The sequence below is a fragment of the Solanum tuberosum genome, unplaced genomic scaffold, assembly GCF_000226075.1.
Source record: "Solanum tuberosum cultivar DM 1-3 516 R44 unplaced genomic scaffold, SolTub_3.0 scf00110, whole genome shotgun sequence".
In the NCBI taxonomy this organism is placed as follows: Eukaryota; Viridiplantae; Streptophyta; class Magnoliopsida; order Solanales; family Solanaceae; genus Solanum; species Solanum tuberosum.
Window position 1 is genome coordinate 217988 of NW_006239037.1, and position 17586 is coordinate 235573.

Here is a 17586-nt window from a genome sequence, read left to right on the forward strand (position 1 = left end):
CCCCACCCCCCCCCCCCCCCCCCCCTCATTTCTCTTTGCTTTTCAACCCAACCTAAAATTAGTCTAATAAATCATTTAAGCAACTTCAACGATGAAGATGGGGAAAAAAAACTCAAGTTGGAATTAAGGTTAAACTCTAGTAATTATAATTCATCCTACACCACGCAAGTGTCGGATCGATTTTAATTCATTAAGATTCTTTTTTGTTAATTCATTCATTCAGACTTTCACGTTTTTTAATGTAGATGATTTTAACATTGACCCCTATTTTATTAAAACTTTAGATTGTTTGCTTTATTTTTTAGATAACTAAATTCACTTATTATAAATAATTAATTATAACTGTAACTTTTTAAGTGACTTGATTGTGGAAACAAATAATATGTCCTATATACTAAGAGCATCACATGGCTAAAAGGTTTCATTTGTTTAAATCACCGACCAAATGATGTCCTCTTAGCACTTACTACACAAAAACAACGTAAATTGATTTATTACTAGTTTCCTAAGCAAGCCCCTATTAAATAGTCCAAACGTGGCATCTTGAGGTGTAAAGAGCCCCAACATTTTTTGCCTTTAGAATATAACCTCAACATTGGTCAATATTTTCTTTAACCTCATCATAGTTAATTAATGTATAGAAACCATCACTTCAAGAAAAAGATTGTTTTGATTCATTTAGCACCAAAGTATGTGGCTAATAAGTCAATGATGAGGACGAGAATCGTGGCTAAGAAGTAAATAGGAAAAGATTCAAATACGTCATCGAATTTTGAGAAAAGACTCATTTATGTCATTAGTTAGAAATTTGGTTCATTTATGTCATTTCTATTTGATAAAAAAAAACTCATCTATGTCATTGTTGATTACTGAAATGATATAGATGAGTTAAATTTTTAACAAATGATATAAATGAACGTGTTTCTTCAGAGAGAAAAAGATGGAAAGAAACAAAAGTAACAAGAAATTAAAACAAAAAAAAAAATCTTCTTTTTTCCTGCTAATAAACCTATCAAAAAGGAAAAGATGACCCCTTCCTCAGAAAAGGGCAAAAATAGCTAAAAGCAATTAAGAAATTTGTTCCATTATTTTCTATTCATACAACTTTAGCTAAACAGCCTTGTACTGCTGGTTAAGAAAATGTCTCCTTAACCAAATTACACATCAATTTGCTACAAATATCCCTCCCTTTGATCTCTTGGCTTTATTGTTTTTGGTTTTATTGATAAATTTTGTTCCTATAATCATACTGGTTGACCAGCCTTCTCTCTCAAGCAACATATGCATGCACATTTAGATCTTAATTAAAACAAAACTTAAAATAAGACACAGTTAAAAACACTTTTATAAAGGTCTAAATTTTAAGATTAAGGTACCCGTTCATGGCTGACGCTTGTCGATACTCAACGATTTTCCCTCTCTTGCCTTTTCTGAGTGGACTTAAATTCTATAGATGCACGTCCAATGTAAAAAAATTTATACAAGTATACCACTATATGATATTTACAAATAAATCTCTATGACAAGCATAAATTAAAAATTGTTAAAAACAATAGCAATAACCAATACATAGAATATCACGTAGGACGCGTGTCTACTTGTTCCAAATTAAGTGCCTACTTGTACGTACACACTCAAATTTAGAGGCATAGTTAGGTTCCATTTTAGGATAGATAACAGTGAAAAAATGTTATGCTCCTACCGGGCATAGAAAGGATATGAAGACCCTACACCCAGCAAATATAGTCATGAAAGTTCAGTCCACTAAGCGAGAGAGAAGTTGCTCAGGTGGTAAGCCCTCCACTTCAACATTAAGCAATTTGAAGTGAACCTTTGTCACAAACCAAATAATTTTTTTCCCTGATGACATGTTATACTAATTGGTCCCCAATATTCTTTCAGATATCAAATGCTTATAATAGAAAGGTCATTCAATTCCAGATAATCTCTTTCAGTTTAATCAGATTGCTTATACAAAAATAATTACAATCTTGACATGAAATTGTGGACACTATATATAGATATTACAACAGCCTATGTGAAAGAATTATTAGCTCCAAAAAAAGAAAAAGAGTAAAGGGACTCCACCTGTTATGAAACATGGAGATTTTGGATATCAACTCGCAATGATTTCAGTTTCTTCTCAATAATTGTCAATTCTTCTGCAGTCGCCAAAAGTTCATCCAGTCGGTTTTGAGCTCTAACTTGATATGGCTTACCGATGAGTTTTACAAAGTCCTCCACATTTCTAGTTGTCTCCAAGAGATCCTTCTGCATAGCCTCTTCGAGTTCACGTGCAAGGCCATCAGCAGTCCTCTTTACTTTACTTACCACTTGCTGTCTCCGGGATGAGAAGTTGGAGACCGCCAATAAACTATAAAAGGAACAGTTTTTTAATTATGATACAAAACAAACAATTGCTGAAGATAGGGGGGAAAATCCTATCAAATAAAAGATAATTCATAACATTTCTCCAGAATGCAGAAACTCAAGAGCAAACAATAATACTGACAATGTTACATAACAGTAATTAAGCTTTAAATAGATATTCCCAATCCAAAAGTCACTCTCTTATACACAAAAGACAACAAGAATTACAGACTTTTAATTGGAACAAAAGGAACAGGATTACACATGTTCAGATCAGGATCTACTTTATGACGTTAAAACTTGCTTAAATTAGTGCACTCATTATGAACATTGAATGCCAGGAAACAGGAATCTTTGACCTCTATGAGGCAGCAGTTAACGACCAATTACAATATATTAAAACAAAACTAGAAGCTCTAACTGACTTAATGTTAGGTAAATCCACCAAGTGCACTGAATAGGCTCTGAGTAGACAACCTAGGATGTTCCAATGGGATAGTAATCTATGTGCCCAACAAATCACATCAGCTCTCAAATAACAGAATACATATCAGAGCTACTATTAACATTATGAATTGATTCATCATCCAAAAGCATTGGATGTTACGCAACCTATACAAGCAGCAAAAAGTTTTGGAAATCCTCATAAATGATTAAAGATGCTACACTTTGAGAAAATTGAAGACATATTAGAAAATTTAAATTGAAAATAAGAAGATTACCCGCCAGCAGAACAAAGGCCAAGCGCAAGGAGATCTTCTAATGTGGTTTGAAGAACAGATGTCAGAAGCGACGCTGATAAACCAGCTGCTCCAAGACCACCAAAAGTACCTAAGAACTGAAAAATGAATGAGCTACCCTCAGAAATTTGTTGTACGTTAGTCATATTTTAAATAACATATGTATCCTTCAAAATTATGGACACCTCTACTCATCATATTGCACACCCCACAAATGGCTTTGCAAAAGACCTAGAAAGCAAAAGATGAACTTTGTGACTGATTTCCTCTCCTAACTATCTCGAATATTTACAGGACCTGAAAAGAAGTTAAACTCTCTAAAAATGTGAAAAAAAATATAAGCTATCACCTAACTGGAAATAGAACGGCGAGATGTGGTTTTATTGGGGATTAAACTAGACAGATGAGCTTAAAACAATAGGATATTATTAGCGCTGATCTCTACTTCCAATAAAGCATCTGATTTGGTCTTCCAGATACACAAAAACCTCCACATTTTTGGCTATTATTCATAGAAAATTCTATTCCAGAATCAAAGATAAGCATAGAACTTGAGAAAAAATTGAAATGTGTGAGCAAAGGCAAAAAAGGCATCTTTATTTGACACTAAGAAAAAATAACACAATTCTCCCCCTCCCTTGTCTGTGAGAGAGACGAAGAAAGCTCCACGAGGCTTCTCAAAGAAAAAAACTCCACACTTACCTCTGTCTAAATCTACTACCACAGATGACATATTTCTACCGATTTTACCTGATTCCCTACTCCCAAAAGGGAAAAGATTCCAACTGTTAGAAAGAAGAAACAAAGAATGTATAGCAAAAAGAAGCATATCTTGGCAGAAAATGATATTAGAAAGATGTCACTACCCAACAACACACAACCATACCTAATTATCTAATGAGGTCATGATGTTATTAAAATAGGTTGTTAAGGGTTGGGAGGTTTTCTATCTTTTTTATTTTATTTTATTTTATTTTGGGCAGGGGGGAGGGTAATGAGGCAAAGAAAGGATATACTATATAGTATAAACATGCAAGTGATAACTGACTTTAAAAATGTCAAAATCAGTAACTTAACGGGGTCCAAACACCAGTAGAAAGCACAAACCAGTTCAGTTAATTAGCATTAGCAGAAAGACGTACCACTTCACGAATATCTCTCTCGAGCAATTTTGAAGCAGCTGCAGCACTGAAATCCTCTATGACACTTATGGTAACTTCAGATTTTCTATCCAGCACACCAGTTGTGCCTAACTCAATTTGGTCAGACGGATTAACCAATGAAGTCCATCTTTTTTCGAAACACTGCTTATAGAATTGTACTTCCTGGTCCCTCTTTGACTGTAACCACTTAGTGTACTCCCCGAGAAGATTCTGCAACCAAAGATCATTTTCACCGAGAATAAAATTAGCTATAGAAATTTATTCACATAAGACAAAGCTACAAAAATCAAACAAAATATCTTCGGCTATGAAATTAAGGTCTGTACTAGGATACTGGGATAACACTATTACAAGTAGAAGGAAGAAAAGGAAGACCAAAAGGCGTCCATACCACTGGCTTAGGCACAAAAGGGTCACTATCAAATACAAGTCAAAGAGTTGAGCCCAATTTGAAAATTGAAACCTACCTAAAATTTCCTGATGTGAAAAAGAGAACATACTCATGCACCTAAATTAAATCGAATACTTCATTCCAGGAGAAATCAACAGGAGTTATCTTCACTAGAAGAAATGAAGCAACCAAAAGAAAAATCCCATGCCCCACCCAACTAGAGGCTAGATGAGAGAAAAAGACAGTAAACTAACTTACCAAATGAATTAGAAGCAAGATAATATTATGAGCATTTATTGATATACCCACATCTGATCCATGTGGAATAAAAGGGGTTGATCACTTTGCCTTCAAATCCAGAAGGAAAGTTTGCAGTAGTTATGCCTGCTGCACGTAATTTTTTCACATGTACGTATACAATCACAACAAATGTCATAGGAGGTTATCTTTCCAAATTAGGTTCAGAGATCTTCATTTAATAACCAGTAAAATTCAAAATTGGAAATATTCACTTTCACATGGTGGAAACAGAAGGGAAAATAACAAACTATGATCAACTATTTCAATCATACTTCTAATTTGCTAATAGCTGGAGAGAATGACCGAGTCAAACTACAACAGTGCTACTTTGACTTCCGATAGCAAAGGAGAAAAGAGGACAGCTATTAACTTATCAAAAAAAGAAAGAAAAAAAGAGGACAACTGAGCTCAACTCTGATCAGTCACAGCAGAGAATAATGCACTCACTTGTCCTTCAAGAACCGCTTGACCAAGTATGTCATTTTGGACACTAATGGTGGCTGGCATTTGAGTAGAGTTTTCTCCTCTGAATACATATGTAGCGACAAGATCAACATTTGACAGTTGTAACGTTGACTCTACAAGCCGGACAACACGTGCTTGAGCAGAGTTTATCTGCATGTTAGTGCACAAAGTCTATAAGGACACATGCCATAGGTTAGTGAAAAACATGAGGATTGATATTAGTCACAACGATATCAACCCCATACCAGAGATAGAACCTGCCTCTTCCACAAAATGCTATCAACTTCCAGCTTCTTTGTGCACTCTTCTACGCTGTTGACAAGATCCTCAACAAACAGCAAGTCTTGTTTGGCTTGCTGACATTCTTGTCTCACAAGTCCTTGACAAGCTAAAAGTAGTTGTTCTGCAATGGCAATTGGAGTTTCAAGCTTCAGCTTCATTCTCTCAATTCCAGTACTTGTGGATGAATCCAAAAAGCTAGACAAGTACTTCTCAAGCTCATAGAAGCTCTTGGTTTTCCAGTGAGAATCATTATTTGAACTCCCATTGTTTTGACTAAGGGCACCATCAAAAGTAGAAAGCTTTGATTCAAGAGCGAGCCGTGCAGATACTGGATACAGTGTTACGGATTCTGTATTCAGCAATTTCCGTGTATTTTCTTTGATAAATGCAATGGCCTCCTCCAACTATATCATGAAAAAATAAGAATAAATGACTTCAATCAAAATGGTCCAGTTTTTATATCCGTGTATAGTAAGAAATTATTTTCTCACTCAACAATATCACAACAGCAAGTGTATGACCAACCTCGCCGTTATTCTTGTATATGTCAGACTTGTTCAGCACAAAAACGACCTTCTTACTCCACTGCTGAGTGTAACGCAGAAAACTAACCTGATGAGCACCAGAATTGCAATTGAGATTAACTTTTGGCAAAAGAAGACCAAAAGGAAGACATTAGATATCCCGAAAATCACAAGAAATTGAACTCTTTTTTCTAAACTATAAGAAGGGGCAAGACATTAATAAGTAGGTCAAGATGACAATTTAAACATTGTTGCTATCTGCTTGTATTTTGCCGACTAATATTATTTTTGTTATACATAACTATAGTCTAATTACTTTTTTGTTAAAAAAGTTAATTTTCTAACTGAAATAAAATAAATCAAAGTCGTAGTTTTTTCGATCAAGCTAAAACTTGGATGATCATCCATAAAATGTAATCCTGTAAATTATCAAGGAAATTTGGGCAAACGTTTTGCTTAATATTGTTTATGTGAATTTAATTTTTAAGGAATCATGACGGGGTATGTTATTTGTTTTCTTTACCAAAAATGATCCGCCGAACTTGTATGGATAAGAATAAAAATACTAAAACAACCCTCTTTTGTCAAAAAGGGAACATTCTAAATTAATTGTCATCAATTAAGTAACTAGTCAATTAATTAATTAGACGGTTAGGATTTGCAAAAAGTTGTAAAAACTATTAAAATTGTGCAAAAAAGCTCATAACAAAAATATAATACACCATCACAAAGTTATTCTAAAAAAAATACAACATTGGCCATGAGAATTTTTCACTTTTTTCTGGAAAATTCACTTTTTTCTAAAAAAAAATAAGCGTTTGGCCATGAAAATTCCAAATACAACTTGAAATTGTATTTGGAATTTGAGAAACACTCAAAACCTTGTATTCACTTTCACTATATTATTCTTTTTTCAAATTTACCCTAATTTTTTTCCTTTTTATAAAAATAACCCCATTTAAATTCTTTTTTTTAAATTCTATTTCATGTTTAAATCATATTTCATGTTTTTTAGAAAAAGTACATTCAAACAACCAAATATTATTTGCAAAAATTATAACCAAACACAACTGGATCTTCAACTCCAAATTCAAAAATTCCAAATAAAGTAAAAAATATATGTAATAGTACGTAGTAGCTCGTAAATGGGATTTAACCTATGACATTATATGACTATCTATTTTGAGATATTACTCTTTTAGAGAAAATTTGATTGTATGTTTGAGGGAAACTAATCGAGTTGGGTGATTTTGCTAGTTCTTAGACGTTGGGGGTAAAAACCATATTTGGAAAAAATACATTCAAATTCTAAATATTTTTTGCAAAAAGTAAAGTCAAACACAACTCCAACTCCAACTTTAAAAATTCCAAATAAAGTGATTTATTATTTTGTTTTTGTGGTCAAACGCCCACTAAACTTCTAGAAGTAATAATCTCATCAAAGCTACTTCAACACCTAAAAGGCTCAAAAATCACCCACCCCCTCCTTAACACATGGGTGTTGTAACAGCAAAAGGAGCATCTTTGATCATAGTATTTTTGCTGCCTTACTTTGGCAAAAATATTCAAGAGTTGTATACGATGACTTTGGCAAGATTATGGTTTATAAGACAAAGTGAGTTTGTAAAACCCTTCAAATCAGTATAATGCCAGAGGTAATGCCTAATGAAGGAGAAAGGTCCCAGTTCAAGGTTAGTCAGTTTGTGATAGTAAAAGCGCAGGTAGAGAATATTGAGGCCCTAGCACAGGTGTTGAATTGGCAAATTGCAAAGTTGGGGCTCTTCCTACAATTCATCTTGGTTTACCGTTAGGAACATCTAATAAAAACCAATCAGCTTGGAATCCAGTGATAGAGGTACTTATCAAAAGGGAAAGAGGAAGTGTTAATCAAGAGCCTACTATCGAGTATCCCCACATATTTCAGGTTTTTGCTACACGCTCACGGCAGTGTTACAGAGAAGCTGCATAAACTTCAGCGGGATTTTCTATGGCATGGAGATTTCAGGTAGGTGTAAATGCTCTTTGGAGAGGAGTGATAACGAAGAAGCAAGCTGTTTTGGAAGGTGGTGGAGGACTAAGAGTGTTTCACTTCCCTATGGTAGTGCGCTATGGAGAAATATTTTGAAGAGGTGGAAGGAACTATAGGGAACACATCATTCAGGGTGAGGAATGGTGACATATGTGGTACGGGAACAACATTTTCCGATGACACTTCCAAACATGTAAGAATCTCATGCCAAAAAGAGATGTCAGTCCAACAACTATGGAGTCAGCAAGGTGGAGAAGAGCATTGGAATTTGAGGTTTAGGAGGACTTTGCAAGATTGGAGCACAAAGAGTTTCAAAGTTTGGTCCAATTCAAAATAAAAAAAGAGTTCCAAAGTTTGCTGGAATTGCCTCACAACCAAAGCACTACACTGGATAACCATGTATGGAGATGAGGGACAGGAATAACGACATTTTTCTATTAAGTCCTATTATGAGAAGCTTCTGATAAGGGAGGTGTCAGCTTTTCTACTTATTTCAGTACAGATCCCTAGTGTATCAAGGAACAAGTGTTTTTTTTTGCTTGGCTAGTTGCGAAGGGGTTGATCTTGAAGGCAAAGAACTTGAGGAAGAGAAAGAGGAAGATTACTTGGGTTAGTTGGTGTTTAGTTGGACTTTTAAAAGACGGATAGGAAGAAGCAGCGCACGAAATGTTTCTCCTCTAGCACTTTGTGGACCATATGAAGAGAGAAATAAGAGAGCTTTTGATGGAGTAGAGAAGGATTTTGTACATTTGAGGAATAGCCTCTAATCCTTAGGCTCATTCAGTTACGAAATAAAGTTGTGCAGGCTATGTTGCTCGAATTCTACAAAAATAATGTTGTACCTGTGGCAAATCCTCCGAAAATGCACTACTTTTGGAGGATTCAACATGCACTTGGAGGTATATTTGAAGATTCTGAGCAACATAGATTGCGGATTATAATATTGGGATTTAATAGTCCATGTATTATTTGGTGTATATATGCATTTTTATTTGAATGTTTGGTTATTGTATTAAAAATGGAATATACCTTGTATAATCTGAAATGTGTCTTGGGTTTAACATGGATAAGAAGTTGTTTCCAGCTATAACCTTGGCTTTGCATTCTCAAAGCCATCAGCTTCTCGCTTATTAGAAAAACTCCAATTTGAATAAAAGGATTATTTCATCTAGTTCACCAAACCAAACGACCACTTATTTCTTTTTGGAGCACCCACAAGGTTTCTATATGTGTACAGGATTGGATGTCTTTCATAGAAAAACCATTTCTTTTTGTGAGGTTTTCTACTTTTTGGTATACTTCTTTTATACGGGCCCTTGTTTCTTGCCCCTTCTTAATTTAATAATTTTATTACTTGATCAAAAAGAAGTGATGGTCAAAGCGTATGAAAGACTTTCTGTTTGGACAAAATAGAATATTGCACAATCACTATTTTCGAACACATACAAATTTAGTCACAAGTCAAAGCAGAGCTTCCAGATGATCCCTCAAAGAACTAGCCAGACTACCGAGAAATCATTTTGCTTCAGTAATAGGAGTAACACTTTTCTGCTTTATGGTTTCCTTAGTGGTAAGGTCCAGTCAGTGCTTCCATAGTGTAACTGGAGCATAGAATTTCCAGAGAATGCACATAAATACATGAGTGTCTGATACAATTATGGACTGTCACAAATATGAAATTGGTCGGCATTAGCACTTAAACGTCTGCAACTAACGGATCCTAATAGTCGGTATTCACTATAAATTCAGTAAATAGCAAATGCTAAAAGCAAAGCAGCATGGAGAATATCACATTGTCTTTTACTGTCATTATATAAAGCAGGTGGCAAGAATTAAATTGCAACAAATGTTTTATAAATCCTTAAGAATACTACAGCACCGAATCACATCTGAACTGTAGATTGAGATAACAAGTCTGAGATTTCTTGGGGATGGAAGGTATAGATGTCGCTAATGAAGCTCTGGTGACATCTAAAAGATTTCCAGAAGACCAGTCCTTAGTTTCCTTAAGCACCACAGCTCTTCCAATAAACGGGCAATTGTTTTACCAAATCCAATCTAGCTACAACACTTGAGCATGAAATGTAAAGGTTGCTTAAAGGTGGCTGGCCAGTGCTACCACAAGAAAATAGCTTTTCTCGCTCATTCCCAATTGGAGGTGCTCTTTCCACCATCCCACAACTATGACACTTAAACCTAGTTTGTCAGAATCGACTGAGAGGAAAAGGTTGTCTCTTTGAGCCATAGTGAACAAAAAGTAATATGCATGTAGTAAAAAACAAGATTTCCTTTTGGTAAGTTACTTAAATGCATAACCCTATGGAATACTCCCTCCATCCCATTTTATGTGATGTTGTTTCACCAGGTATGGCGTTTAAGAAAGGAAAAAAGATTTTTGAAACTTGTGGTCTAAAACAAGTCATAAATATTTGTATGGCTATAAATAAGATAATATTGTTTCTAATTATAGAAAGATATCATTCTTGGGACAGAGGGAGTAATGCAATGGTAAAATTTTACTTGTATTTCTTGATTGTTTGAGACAAGTGAACAAAATTGTGATACTCTTGCTACGAAAAGTTGAAAGCAGATGCAATCCTACCTTAATCTCCAGAAACCCAAAGTCCTCACTCTTGAGGGGCAACACAAGCAAGCCACAAACAAGGTCCTAGATTCTGTAACCTTAAAAATACTGAAGTGGTACTCATACAAGTGACAAAACCATACCTCACTTTCAGTTAATGGTCGATCAGCAGACATGAGAAACAGAAGCAGATCTGCACGAGGCACAAATTCCTCCGTCAGCCTTTGTTGCCTTTGAAGAATCACATTCGTTCCTGGAGTATCAACAATAATCATCTGCCAGAATAAACAACAAAAAGATTGGAGAGCCAGGCATGGAAATTAAGAACTCAAATCAAGCTGTAAGGAGGCTAATATCATAGAGAGACAATCAATAGTAGATTAGGCAATACAAAAGCAGAAAATTTAACTTTCTATGAAAGAGAAATCTACCGAATTGTAACATCTGAAATGTCTCCTTCAGACTACCGATTATAACCACCTTAGTGAGTTTTATACACCATACATCTTTAGAATCTGAGACCACACAGGTATGTGAAGAGTTGCTCCAGTCCATTTGAATTTTGAAGTCCAAATCTAAAGTTTAGTGCCCATTTGTCCATGGATAATTTTCACTTTTTTCCAGAATTTTATTCTGGAAAACTGTTTGGAACTTTGGACATAGAAGTGTTACAGTTTTCCAGAATTCAACTTAATTTTCCGGAATTCAAAAAACTCCAAAAGGCTGTTTTCACTCCAAATCACTCATAAAAATTCAAAAACAATTCCAATTTGTATTTAGGTCCAAACACAACTCCAATTTTCAAATACCATTTTCAACTTGAAAATACTCCCTCCGTCCCATTATATATGAGTTAGCACGGAGTTTAAGAAAGAAAAGAAGATTTTTTAAACTTTTGGTCTAAAATAAGTGATAGATATCTACGTGGCTATAAATCATTTCATTAAGGATAAATGTGCATTTTAAAGTTAAACTATCATATATCATACATACATATATATATATATACATACATACATGTATATAAAAGAGAACCTTAGGCTGGCCTACGTGGCGCCACCCCAAATCAGGATTCCCTTTTAATTTATTTATTTCCAAAACTAGTCTTCTCCTCCTCTCAAAAACCTTCACAGCCGTCACCACCATCTTACAAATTAAGCCTCCATCAAATCTTCCATATGTATAAATATCAGCCCTCCTTTGAACTTACTTAAGCAACTAATCGCCAGATAGGAATACCAGGCCACACTTAAGTTTAACAAACGGGTACCAGAATGAAGTATTGGGTCAAACTATGTGAGTTAGCTGGCTCAGATGAATATATAACAGTAATACCTTGAGAATTTTCTTTTTAATTTTGGAATTGTGAATGTTTCTCCTTTAATCCTATGTATACTTGCATTGTTGCATGCATTAGTTTACCGTTTCTCGGTAATCTTACTTCAACCTTTGGTGATTTGAGTTAATTAGTTTTTTGTCTAGGGGTGGTACAATAAAGATTGAAGGTCAATGCCATTTATTAGAGCTTTGAATGAAATATGAAGAGTTGCGACTTTCATGAACAGTTGTGATTTTTATGAAAAGTTGTGCCTTTTATGAAGAGTTGCGACTTTAATGAAAAGTTGTGACTTCTCTGAAATTTTGTGACCTTTCCGAAGGGTTGTAACTTTTCCAAAGAGTTGTGACATTTCCGATAAGGCACAATAAGCATTTGTTACACTACCCTTTGTTGTCTATAAATAGAAGTTTTTCTCTCATTTTAAAACAACAAAATTTTGAACTTTTTCTTCAACACAATTAAATATTTGTGTACTTTGCTCCTGTTGAGTGGCTGACTGACACCAGTGTTTTTGTGCAATACACTAGTGAATATAATCGTTCTATCCTGAGATGATTTATTCCTTTAAACCTCAGGTACTAGAGGGGAATAATTTCCTTAAGGGGACACAGTGCATTCAGTGGGCTCGATTTTTTCCTTTTTGTTTCATTCTATTGTTAGAGACGTTGGTATGTCTTTTACGATCATTAATTTATGCTTATGTTATTAATTGTTATTTTTGAGTACATGTTCTAAACTTTGTTGTTTATGTTTCTGCAAAGTTATTGTTATAAGTATTTGTTAGTATAGATTAAATAACACACGATAATTGTATTTTCACGCAAGTTTTCTCTACTGCAATTGTTGAAGGTACAATAAAAAAATCCCTTGAAGATATATACTACCATCTCTTGAAGACAAAATTCAAATTTGGTATGCCATTGTAAGGACATAAAGACCTTAAAAATCTGACCGTACCTTGATGTGAGAAGTGAACCACGAAAAGAAGACAAAAATTAATTAACTTTTGACATGGCTTCAAGGATGGTGTGTCGGATGACCTATAGAGGAATATGACTAGACTGGAGCCACTTTTAATCCCAAAAACATAGATAACTACACAATGAATTAATTGCTCATGGATAGATTGTCAAGTTTACTGCAAGTTTTAAATACAATTTCTTGAAGTAATAGATGTGTTTCTCGACACTGCGATTGAAATAGAAGTGTAGTTTCAAATTGAACTTCATCACACTGGTACGCTGATTTTTAAAAAGAGTCCAAACAAACTGAATAGTTTTGTGTAATATTTTTCCATCTCAAGTATATATAATTAGTTGAATCATTGTCCAATATGATACATTCTTCCTTTAATTTTCCATTTTAATAATTTCTTATGATACATTTAAATGGAGAACTTTAAAATGATATATGTAAAGCAAAAGGTAGGGCTAAACTTTCTACACATTAAAATTAGAATATTTGTTCACTTTTTTCAGCCTTTTAAAATCACCAACGATTATTTATTTATTTATTAAAAAATTTAATATCTCGGGTTGATGTTCATTTGATTCCCCAAAAATATCAAATAGTAACACTTCCTGGAAGCAATAGGATAAATTATAAAATTATTAATGTTCGTTACTACGTAATTTTGTATGTAAGATAATATAGTGTTTTAGTTTTAATGACTGATAGGTTTTAAGTATTATTTTATAAATTCCGTGATATTAAATTCTCACGCGAGGCGCAGGTTTTTTTCTAGTTACTTGGTATAAAAGTGTGTCATTCTTTTTGGGACTGACTAAAAAGGAAAGTAAGTCATATAAATTGGGACAAATGGAGTACTACTTTTTCCCAAATTTCACAATTTTCATGTCCAAATGCCCACTTAATCTAGAACACAATTAACCCATATCAGTTGCAAAATAATAAATATAGTGTACAATTATAAAAATGCACAGTTTAGGAAGCACCTACCATCTAGCATAAAAAAATCCAGCAAAATATGTGCCGAAAACCATTGGGATCAAATGCAAATGTGCAATAACTTTTTGAAACTGAAACTAGTAACAACTGGTGTGAAAATCATATGTGCCATAAATTATGAAACTTGAACAAACATTTGCATATAACAGGTCATTAATGATTTACTAAGGTTAACAACCGCATAACAAACCAACATAATGATGTATAACTATAAAATGTGTCTCAAATCAGGCAACTACACATAGTCAATAAGTGAGGAACACAAAATGGTAAGTCAAATAAAGTCCCCCCGATATGTAGAAGATAGCATTGACATATTTACTTGCACATACAATTTTCCCACGTGAACTAGATTTCTAATTAAATTCATTGATAAAATGTAAAATTAGAAGTCATCTTAACGCTCAGACAAGACAACTCACCTCTTCAAGAATTGGAGCCGGCAAGTAGCAAACATATTGACCATCTGGGTGCCTTTCACAACGCTGTGACTCATCAACATCCGAATAGCGCAAAAAGGTTATCTCATTGGTTGTAGGAACAACCCCATCTTTCAAGTACTTTTTCCCAAGAAGAGCATTGATGAAAGTAGATTTTCCAGAATTGAATTCTCCCTAGTTTATCAAGAAATTGCATTCAGAAAGGAAAACAAAGAGGATGAAGAAACAGTAATAATAATGATTATGCTGAATGAGGTACTATATGTGGTCTTGAAAACACAGTAATATGGAGGAAGAGAGAGAGACGGAGACGGAGACGGAGACAGAGACAGAGACAGAGAGAAAAGGTCACAAATGCCAGAACCCGAAAATAGAGAAGTAGTGAGCCAAAGAAATAACAAGAAACATGCATAAACAGCAACTTCAGGTTTATAATATTTTAGTTTTATGCATTGCTTAAAATTTAGATTGGACCAGAGAAGGAAATACTCATTTGAAATTCAGAGCTAATACCCATGCATATCCCTGGAACCAGAATTTGCTGAAGTTCAGCGCTCAATTACCACTATAACCAGTAAGAATGGTTCATCAAGTTGAGAAACAGCATCTTTGAGAAGTGAGATTTCCTCCATCTGCCATTTCAGTAATATCCCAGGTTAGTCTAAACAAGCAAACTGCTGACAGATGAATTATTATCTGTACCACAATTCAGCAGTTAAATTTTGACAAAACAAGATCACCATTGGAGCAGCTTTCTCAATAACATTTATGGTATCGAGCAAGACCAGTCTCTCTTTTTCCAGCAATTGTTGTTCTCTACCTCGTAAGTCTATAAAACCAGCCACCCCCTTCCTACCAGGAAAGCCATTTCCCAAGTCCGAATTAAGCCGGCTGTTACTTTGAGAGTTTTCCTCCGTTTTCTTCTTCAAAGCATATGCGCTGTAAAACAGTTTGCCAAAATCATCATCACTCACAGACCTCAAATCTTCCATCGAAACAACTAATCCACTAGCTCCTGATTCAAGTAAATTTGATGCTTCATTGAACAACTTTCGATCCCCAAGAGAACCAATCGTGACAAAAACAGGAATTTTCACATGCTCATATACAGAGCTCACCAGCTCCTCAGGTTCTCTATTGACACCGACTTCATATATAAGAAAATCGGCTCCTTCAGAGTTCGAGGCATCCACTGCAGCGGCAGGTGTTTGTACAAATCTTGCTACCAAAGGAAGAACCACTAACTCTTCCGATTTTGAATCCATCATTGTGTTTCTGGCCACGATAGCAGGAAGATCTGTTAGAAAGGAGAATAGGTTATCCACAAGCAGTGACTAATGCAGGCAGCTACTTAATTTAGACAGCACATCTGCATCTAGAAGATCAATTACAGATCTTGTTAACATTTGCATTCCAGCAAAGCCAAATGAATGAACCTAAAACTGAGTGCTAGTGATGGCTAACTGCAATTTGGTTAGGAATTCTCACCATTGTTCACGAAGTTTGAACTATTATTCAGACACATTAAGTTTCAGATTGAACCATTGTAGATAGTAATGAGCAACATTTCTTTCAATGAGTATGTAATAATCAATGTGTTACAAGTAAATAATTTCTCATTGCTCGGGTTGATCTGTAGAAACCAGCTTCATTCGACTGTCCCATCATGAATAATTCTACTGCAACTAGTAACATTTTTCATTTTGCAAGTAAAACTTCACTAGTACTAGTTGCTAAAAATTTATAAGAAATTTACTAGCAACTGGTACTAGTAACATTTAAACAATCACTCTAGAATATTAGATAAATGGTCATCCAGCTCATGTCGTATTTATTAAAGATCACAACATTATGTAGCAAAAGATACTAGGATAAAAGCCTATAGGTATCAACCAATGACCTACTCCTCAATCCCAAACTAGTAGGATTCAGCTATATTGGCGATAAATTGAGGCCGACATCAAAAGTATGGCAAGGTAGTTTTTCATTTTCAACAATATTTATATGGAACATTATAGCACAAACTCACTGTGTAAGGTGAAGTACAAAATACAAAACGGTAGGTACAATGTAACACAACACAACCTTGATCAGAGAGCAAAACACCGCTGGCATTAACCGCGGCAGCAATATCAACACGTCCATCGATCAACAAGTAAGCCCTGCCTTTAATTACAGACTTCAACAAACACGCAGCCTCGTACAACTTCCCGCCGCTTGCTCCACCGCCACTGAGCACCACAACATCAACCCGACCCGAAATCGCCTGGTCTATCTCATTGACAACTGTTTCATCTCTCAATACATCTTCGCAGCTTAGCTTTAACACTAAACTCGGCACTTTGATCTCCGGCCTCTTAAATCCACCAGGGAAAAGAGTTCTAGGAGTTTGTTCGGGTCGGTTTAGATTGTTAATCACGAGCTTGACATTATCCACAGGGGAGTACACGGAGCTATTCGCGCAGTGGCGGCGACTCCGGAAGTGGAAACACTGGCGGCTCCTAGGGTGGGTAAAGAGAGAGCACGGTGGAGAGCGAACGCTAGAGTATAGAGTTTGTAGAGATACCATAGAGAATAATGAATTTCGCGTGCACGAATGCTGCGGATTTTCCGACGAAGGTGACGGCGGACCACGGCGGTGGAAGAGAAGGAGGGATGACGGTGAGGCCTTATCTTATCTAATTGTACTGTGCTCAGAAATCAGAATGAATCAATGGAGGAGCTTCAAGTAAAGCGCGAATTCTAAAACTAACTTCTTTGCTTAAAAAATAAATATTCAAAAATAATCTGTGCAAAATTTATTACTCCCTCCGTCCCATTTTATGTGGCAACATTTGATCATGAAGTCTTTGAAATGATTACCAAATTGCCCTTTAAAAAGTAGACTCACTTTTCTCTCTCCTCATAAATGTATTGGAGTATTATTTTAAGATTAAGTGGGACCAACAAGGGTAAAAGAAGAATTGTATCTTTAAATACTTACCATATAAG

General features: G+C 35.1%; 1 protein-coding gene across 3 annotated transcripts; it reads right to left on the minus strand.

The window, feature by feature from the left end:
• Nucleotides 1-1896: 1896 nt before the first annotated feature.
• Nucleotides 1897-17348, minus strand: LOC102584745 (probable transmembrane GTPase FZO-like, chloroplastic). 3 transcript variants are annotated; one of them, XM_006349606.2, is made up of 11 exons: nucleotides 16681-17348; nucleotides 15336-15892; nucleotides 15159-15227; nucleotides 14578-14769; nucleotides 10992-11123; nucleotides 6237-6323; nucleotides 5675-6115; nucleotides 5412-5579; nucleotides 4253-4483; nucleotides 3093-3208; nucleotides 1897-2374 (listed from the first exon to the last, which is right to left on the minus strand). In XM_006349606.2, the coding sequence occupies exons 1-11, from the start codon at nucleotides 17162-17164 to the stop codon at nucleotides 2092-2094; spliced, it is 2760 nt and encodes a 919-aa protein (XP_006349668.1). In that variant the 5' UTR covers nucleotides 17165-17348; the 3' UTR covers nucleotides 1897-2091. The 3 variants fall into 3 exon arrangements, 2 of the variants coding, with proteins under 2 accessions (XP_006349668.1, XP_006349670.1); XM_006349608.2 differs by having other exon boundaries at nucleotides 15336-15870; nucleotides 16681-16768; XR_001473709.1 differs by having other exon boundaries at nucleotides 2288-2374; nucleotides 3093-3201.
• Between the last annotated feature and the right edge of the window lie 238 nt (nucleotides 17349-17586).